The 8,582-nt window shown below is 45.0% G+C and overlaps 1 protein-coding gene across 4 annotated transcripts in view; it reads right to left on the reverse strand.

Annotated features, from left to right (window-relative positions):
• The window catches only part of sacs (sacsin molecular chaperone), a 54,314-nt gene extending 46,035 nt beyond the window's left edge, over positions 1-8,279 (reverse strand). For 2 of the 4 annotated variants that reach the window (XM_010884944.4, XM_020048046.2), the window contains exons 1-3: positions 8,074-8,257; positions 6,957-7,070; positions 6,314-6,464 (exon numbers count right to left, since the gene is read on the reverse strand). In XM_010884944.4, coding sequence (XP_010883246.2) covers positions 6,314-6,464; positions 6,957-6,979 — 174 coding nt within the window. In that variant the 5' untranslated portion in view covers positions 6,980-7,070; positions 8,074-8,257. Of the gene's footprint in view, positions 1-6,313; positions 6,465-6,956; positions 7,071-8,073 lie in introns of all 4 variants that reach the window. The other 2 variants (XM_020048056.2, XM_034294579.1) reach the window with 1 other exon arrangement.
• Positions 8,280-8,582: the final 303 nt, after the last annotated feature.

An 8,582-nucleotide genomic window follows, 5' to 3' on the forward strand; every position in this document is an offset into this window, starting at 1 on the left:
AGGGTATAGAGCTGGTCCAGTGTTCCACGGCCCGGACGAAAACCACACTGTTCCTCCTGAATCCGAGGTTCTACTATCGGCCGTATTCTCCTCTCCAGAACCCTGGCATAGACTTTCCCGGGGAGGCTGAGATGTGTGATCCCCCTATAGTTGGAACACACCCTCCGGTCCCCCTTCTTAAAAAGAGGGACCACCACCCCGGTCTGCCATCCCAAAGGCACTGTCCCCGACCACCACGCGATGTTGCACAGGCGTGTCAACCAAGACAGCCCCACAACATCCAGAGACTTGAGGTACTCAGGGCGGATCTCATCCACCCCCGGTGCCTTGCCACCGAGGAGTTTCTTGACCACCTCAGTGACTTCAGCCCGGGTGATGGACGAGTCCACCTCTGAGCCCTCATCCTCTGCTTCCTCAATGGAAGAAGTGACAGCGGGATTGAGGAGATCCTCGAAGTACTCCTTCCACCGCCCGACGACATCCTCAGTTGAGGTCAACAGCTGCCCACCTCTACTGTAAACAGCGTTGGTAGGGCACTGTTTCTCTCTCCTGAGGCGCCGGATGGTTTGCCAGAATCTCTTCGAGGCCAGCCGATAGTCCTTCTCCATGGCCTCACCGAACTCCTCCCAGGCCTGAGTTTTTGCCTCCACAACCACCCGGGCTGCAGCCCGCTTGGCCTGTCGGTACCCGTCAGCTGCGTCAGGAGTCCCACAAGCCAACCAGGCCTGATAGGACTCCTTCTTCAGCTTGACGGCATCCCTTACTTCCGGTGTCCACCACCGGGTTCGGGGATTGCCGCCTCGACAGGCACCGGAGACCTTACGGCCACAGCTCCGAGCGGCCGCTTCGACAATGGCGGTGGAGAACATGGTCCACTCGGACTCAATATCTCCAGCCTCCCTCGGGATCCAGTCGAAGCTCTGCCGGAGGTGGGAGTTAAAGATCTCTCTGACAGGAGACTCGGCCAGACGTTCCCAGCAGACCCTTACAGTACGCTTGGGCCTGCCGAGTCTGTCCAGCTTCCTCCCCCGCCATCGGATCCAACTCACCACCAGGTGGTGATCAGTTGACAGCTCCGCCCCTCTCTTCACCCGAGTGTCCAAGACATACGACCGCAGGTCAGATGAGACGACAACAAAGTCGATCATCGACCTGCGGCCTAGGGTGTCCTGGTGCCACGTGCACTGATGGACACCCTTATGCTTGAACATGGTGTTCGTTATGGACAAACTGTGACTAGCACAGAAGTCCAATAACTGAACACCACTCGGGTTCAGATCAGGGGGGCCGTTCCTCCCAATCACGCCCCTCCAAGTGTCACTGTCGTTGCCCACGTGGGCGTTGAAGTCCCCCAGTAGAACAATAGAGTCCCCAGTCGGAGCACTTTCCAGCACCCCTCCCAGAGACTCCAAGAAGGTCGGGTACTCTGCACTGCCGTTCGGCCCGTAGGCACAAACAACAGTGAGAGACCTATCCCCGACCCGTAGGCGCAGGGAAACGACCCTCTCGTTCACCGGGGTAAACTCCAACACATGGCGGCAGAGCTGGGGAGCTATAAGCAAACCCACACCAGCCCGCCGCCTCTCACCATGGGCAACTCCAGAGTGGTGAAGAGTCCATCCTCTCTCAAGGAGTGTGGTTCCAGAGCCCAAGCCGTGCGTAGAGGTGATCCCGACTACCTCTAATCGGAACCTCTCAACCTCACGCACTAACTCAGGCTCCTTCCCCGCCAGCGAGGTGACATTCCACGTCCCTAGAGCTAGTTTCCGTGTCCAGAGATCGGGTTGCCTAGGCCCCTGCCTTCGACTGCCGCCCGATCCTCTTCGCACCGGCCCCTTATGGTCCCTCCTGTGGGTGGTGAGCCCACGGGAGGGCGGCCCCACGTCGCCCGTTCGGGCTGAGCCCGGCCGGGCCCCATGGGGGAAGGCCCGGCCACCAGGCGCTCGCATACGAGCCCCAACCCCGGGCCTGGCTCCAGGGTGGGGCCCCGGCTGCGCCATACCGGGCGACGTCACGGTACTCATAATGTTGTTCATCATTAAGGGGGGTTTGAACCGCTCTTAGTCTGACCCGTCGCCTAAGACCTGTTTGCCTTGGGAATCCATGATTCCCAAAAAGTTCTGATTTTGATTTGTCAGACCACAGGACAGTTTTCCACTTTGCCTCAGTCCATCTTAAAAGAGCTGCTTTTCTGCGGCTGCATTTCTGGATCTTGTTTATATATGGTTTAATCTTTGCATGGTACAGATTTAACTTGTATGGATGCAGCGTCATACTGTGTTCACAGACCATTTTTCGGAAGTGTTCCTGAGCCCATGCAGTGAAGTCTACTACAGAATCGCGTCTGTTTTTAATGCAGTGCCGTCTGAGGGCCTCAAGATCATGGCCATCCAATTTTGGTTTTCGGCCTCGTCCCTTGTCCCAACAGAGATTGTGTTGAACCCCTACCCATCTTTACACTGCGTTCCAAATTATTATGCAAATTGGAATTAAGTGTCATAAACATTAAATATTTAGTTTTTAAATCAAACTCATGGATGGTATTGTGTCTCCGGGCTCTTTGGATCACTGAAATCAATCTCAGACACCTGTGATAATTAGTTTGCCAGGTGAGCCCAATTAAAAGCACACTAACTTAAGAAGGATGTTCCACATTATTAAGCAGGCCACAGGTTTCAAGCAATATGGGAAAGAAAAAGGATCTCTCTGCTGTGGAAAAGTGTCAAATAGTGCAATGCCTTGGACAAGGTATGAAAACATTAGATATTTCACGAAAACATAAGCGTGATCATCGTACTGTAAAGAGATGCGTGGCTGATTCAGAGCACAGACGGGTTTGTGCAGATAAAGGCACAATGAGGAAGGTTACTGCCAGACAAATTCATCGGATTAAGAGAGCAGCTGCTAAACTTACATTACATAGCAGCAAACAGGTATTTGAAGCTGCTGGTGCCTCTGGAGTCCCGTGAACCTCAAGGTGTAGGATCCTCTAGAGGCTTGCAGTTGTGCATAAACCTACTATTCGGCCACCCCTAACCAATGGTCACAAGCAGAAACGGTTGCAGTGGGCCCAGAAATACATGAAGACTCATTTTCAAACAGTCGTGTTTACTGATGAGTGCCGTGCAACCCTGGATGGTCCAGATGGATGGAGTAGTGTATGGTTGGTGGATGGTCCAGATGGATGGAGTAGTGGATGGTCCAGATGGATGGTCCAGATGGATGGAGTAGTGGATGGTCCAGATGGATGGAGTAGTGGATGGTTGGTGGATGGTCCAGATGGATGGAGTAGTGGATGGTTGGTGGATGGTCCAGATGGATGGAGTAGTGGATGGTTGGTGGATGGTCCAGATGGATGGAGTAGTTGATGGTTGGTGGATGGGCACCATGTCCCAATAAGGCAGGGACGTCAGCAAGGAGGTGGCGGAGTCATGTTTTGGGCACAAATCATGGGGAGAGAGCTGGTAGGCCCCTTTAGGGTCCCTGAAGTTGTGAAAATATCCTCGGCAAAGTATATAGAGTTTCTGACTGACCACTTTCTTCCATGGTATAAAAAGAATAAACCGTGCCTCTTCATGCATGAAATTGCACCATCTCATGCTGCAAAGAATAACTCTGTGTCATTGGCTGCTATGGGCATAAAAGGAGAGAAACTCATGGTGTGGCCCCCATCCTCCCCTGACCTCAACCCTATTGAGAACCTTTGGAGCATCCTCAAGCAAAAGATCTATGAGGGTGGGAGGCAGTTTGCATCAAAACAGCAGCTCTGGGAGGCTATTCTGACATCCTCCAAATAAATTCAAGCAGAAACTCTCCATAAACTCACAAGTTCAATGGATGCAGGAATTGTGAAGCTGATATCAAAGAAGGGGTCCTATGTTAACATGTAACTTGCCCTGGTAAGATCTGTTCTATTGAAATAGCTTTTGATTTCAGTAAATATACTCTAAGTTCAACAAATGACCATTTTCAGTTCTTTACAACCTATAAAATGTTTTGCAACTGTGTTGTGCATGATAATTTGGAACAGTGCATTTAGAATGTATTTTTGTGGAACAAATACTGTTGGAAAATCATTGTTAAATACAATTTGCATAATAATTTGGAACACGGTGTACTTCTGAAAGACTCATCCTCTCTGGGATGCTCTTTTTATACACAACTTTCACAGTCTTTCATTGACTCTGTCCCAGCTTTTTTTAAATGTGTTGCTGGCATCAAATTTAAAGTGGGCATATACAGTGGATATAAAAATATACACACCCACTGTTAAAATGCCAGGTTCTTGTGATGTAAAAAATGTGACCAAGATGAATCATGTCAGAACCTTTTCCAACTTTAATGTGATCTATAACGTGAACAATTCAATTGAAAAACAAAACATTTCAAATTTAAAAACTCACAATAACCTGGTTGCATAAGTGTGCACACCATTAAACTAATACTACATTGAAGCACCTTTTGATTTTATTACAGCATTCAGTCTTTTTGGGTAGGAGTCTATTATCATGGCAGATCTTGACGTGGCAATATTAGCCCACTCTTCTTTGCAAAAGCGCTCCAAATCTGTCAGATTGCAAGGACATCTCCTGTGCACAGCCCTCTTCAGATCACCCCACAGATGTTCAATTGGATTCAGGTCTGGGCTCTGGCTGGGCCATTCTAAAACGTTAATCTTCTTCAAGTAAAGCCTTGCTTTTGTGGATTTGGATGTGTGCTATGGGTCGTTCTCGTGCGGAAAGGTGAACTTCCTCTTCATCTTCAGCTTTCTAACGGACGCCTGAAGGTTTTGTGCCAAAATTGCCTGGTATCTGGAACTGTTCATAATTCACTCCACCCTGACTAAGGCACCACCATGCTTCACTATGGATATGGTGTTCTTTTGGTGATGTGCAGTTTTGTTTTTGCGCCAAACATACCTTTTGGAATTATGGCCATAAAGTTCAACCTTGGTTTCATCAGACCATAACACATTTTCCCACATGCTTTTGGGAGACTTGATGTTTGTTTTTGCAAACTTCAGCTGGGCTTGGATGTTTTTCTTTGTAAGAAAAGGCTTCCGTCCTGCCACCCTACCCCATTCATATGAAGAATACGGGAGATTGTTGTCACATAGCACACAGCCAGTACTTGCCGGAAATCCCTGCAGTTCCTTTAATGTTGCTGTAGGCGTCTTGGAAGCCTCTCTGACCAGTTCTTCTCGTCTTTTCATCAATTTTGAAGGGACGTCCAGTTCTTGGTAATGTCTCTATTGTGCCATATTTTCTCCACTTGATGATGACTGTCTTCACTGTGTTCCATGGTATATCTAATGCTTTGGAAATTATTTTGTACCCTTCTCCTGACTGAAAATCTTTCAACAATGAGATCCCTCTGATGCTTTGGAAGCTCTCTGCGGACCATGGCTTTTGCTCTGAGATTAAGAAAATGTCAGGAAAATCCTACTAGAACTGCTGAACATTATTTGAAATTATTCAGAGTCACTTTAAATGATGGCAGGTGTGTCATGACTTCTATTTAACATGAGTTTTAATGAGATTGGTTAATTCTGTGCACACCCCCGTTATAAGAGGGTGTGCACACTTATGCAACGAGGTTATTGTAAGGTTTTCATTTTTCCCCCTCGAAGATTTCAGTTTGTTTTTCAATTGTATTGTTCACATTATAGGTCACATTAAAAGTGGAAAAAGGTCTGACATGATTTCTTTGTCTCATTCTTTTACATCATAAAAACCTGGCATTTTAACAGGGGTCTGTAGACTTTTTATATCCACTGTATTTTTCAAGAAACAATAACATTGTTCTCAGTTTCAACGATACTAATGTCCCAACTTTTGGAAACAGGATTGTACTAGCTAACCACAATATATATATATATTTTTTTTATTTAGTCATTAACCTAGCCTACAGAAAACATACACTATCACTGACTTCAGGGAACAAAATGAACAACCACCTCCCAAATACAGTAAAGTTAGCTTTGGGCGAGTACCTGTAAATCTTTATTGCCAATTAGGTGGGTGTCCAACAAGCATACAGGAACACCTATTCTTTCATTGCAAAAAACATGAATGTAACCATTCTACTACGATAAACCCACTATACACAGTTAAATAATTACTTATTTTGACTGTCTTTCTCTACTGTCATCCCCATACCATGCTCAATTTACTCACAGAAGATTCAACAGATGTGTGGCTAACAGAACCACGAGCACAGGCCATCAGTGTAGGCTCTGGTGTTTTTTGACAAAATTAACACTAAATTACAGGAATGAAATAAACTATAATTTGTAAAATTCCTTTTCACTTACCACTCTCCCATTGTGAACCAGCTGCTGCTCCGTGACAGGAAAGTCTGTTTCTTCAAAGATAAGTTGCTTTATGTCCCAGACAGCAACAGAATAAGGGACCTGGTAGGCTCTGTGGCCAATATACTCATGACGGACTGTCACCCAAGGCAACCTAGAAAATACATTCAAAGAAAAGTCAATATATTAGTTGTTTCACAGTGCTGGAAAGAATCACACAAACACAGACACAGTCACCTCGTAAAGATTACCAAAAAATAGACTGAATTAAAAAATGCATGGTATTAGCTATTTTATACTATTTCACCTTTTATTTTATGCTAAAAAAACGGGCAACAGGGTACCATGCAAAGAGCTTTAGTTCTGTTTAGCCTTATACCACATGCCTTGTTCCTTATTGAATACATATACCAATATGCTTGGGTAAAGAAGCGCAACTTCAACGCATTTGGAGGAACATGGTTTTGTAGGCAAAGAAGAACCCATAGTTGCGGCTTCATTCACAAACCATGGAGGGGTTGGGGCGTGTAAGCCCTATAACTGGTGATATTGCGAATAACACCTCGATATAGTTTAACAGTACTTGACAGCACTTCAAAAAGTGTATCTAAGGAAAGACTTCGGCCCCCACAAAAATCGTACTTACCATGGGTCTCGACAGTTTGCCATCACTTCCAAGCCTTGTTTATGCTATGTTCCTGTAAACACATTCATTCTATCTTCTGCACTGAGGCTCCGGCAAACTCCACCCGGAACAAGACTGTAGCAACAAAAAAACAGGACCGTTATTTTTTTTTCTGATTACCTACAGGTTCGAATTATTTCACAATATCCAATATCCAGGTTGTCAGTCTACTTGTTTTTGAACCATTTTCCCCTCAGGTCCTCCGCTAAGTCTTTGTATCACTGCAGTGCTCAGTTATCCGCTATTTCGTAAACAGGATTCTTCTCACTTAGATTACGTCGCAAGGACACACTCATTTCATATTCTTAAAATAAACGTGCATCTTTTTAATAAACTACGTAACTGCAAAGCGAGTAAAAGTGTTACTTCCTACAATTTATTCAAATATGTTGTTTCTAATAATGTATTATCAGTCCATGTGATAGCTGCGGCTCTTGCCCGTTGGATGGAATGCTGGTGGGAAGCTACTGAATTCTGGTAGTTGTAGTCATGAATGTAATAAGATTAGAACATTAACGTCCCTCAAGTCGCGTCGATCTAGCCACTTTGTCATTTAAAGCAAACCTGTTATGCGAAAATAAAATATGCTATATATTGGTAATAACTTGCAGGTGATGCTTTAGTCTATAGCTGTAACAAATGTTTACAGTACACGATTTTAACATGCAGTTAAAATCGTGTCTATAGGCCTGTCCATTGTCAAAATATTTTCCAAATAATATAAAACGTGTTATGATTTTGGTGCAATGCCCAAATGCCCAATTGGGCACCCATAGCTTACCAAATGCAACATAGAATGACATCATCCAACCTTAGTCAAGGACTTCCCGCACTTTAAAACCACTCATAGGCACTCGTTGACATTTTATACTTAGCATAACAAAAAAATAAATTTTACCAAGATATTGGCTATGTATGAAACAACACATTCAGTGTGCTACGAACAAGGCATACACGCGTTATTTGGCCATCCTACACGTTAACAATAATAACATATATTCACGATGAGCAGCAAGAAACGTGGTTCGTTATTTTTAGAATATGATATGCCGCAGTGAACCAGCAGTATGCTACTTACTTTCAAGAGTCCACAAACAGCATCATGCTCACGCACTGTGCGGCATCTGCCCGGTCCTTCCACCCTTTCACAATATCGGTCGGCCTACTGCACAACGCGCTGCTTCACTTTCTGTAAAAGGGGAGTCCTGTATAATGGGTGACCCAATGTATGTGTAGCCCTATCTGGTATCCACCTCCCAGCGTATGGTGAGAAACTCTGTGATACAGACTCCAGTATAGAATGATCGGTTCAAAAACTAACTCCGAAAAGTTCAACGCCGCAGGACTAGCGCATTATTTTTTTAAAGCCACAGTAGCGAGCAGATCGTACACGTTTGGTTCGAAAATTAAAACTACCAATAATTTCCCCTAGCGATGTTTCCCATAGACATTCCGACAAATCGATATAAAGAGAAAAGCTAAGTCTACAAAATAATAGCCAATGTTTTCTACATACAGATTTTTTTTCAAATGATTGCTAACCTGCAGAATTTATAATTCACCACTGAGCTTAATAGACATTCACTT

Source organism: Esox lucius, chromosome 1, assembly GCF_011004845.1.
Source record: "Esox lucius isolate fEsoLuc1 chromosome 1, fEsoLuc1.pri, whole genome shotgun sequence".
In the NCBI taxonomy this organism is placed as follows: Eukaryota; Metazoa; Chordata; class Actinopteri; order Esociformes; family Esocidae; genus Esox; species Esox lucius.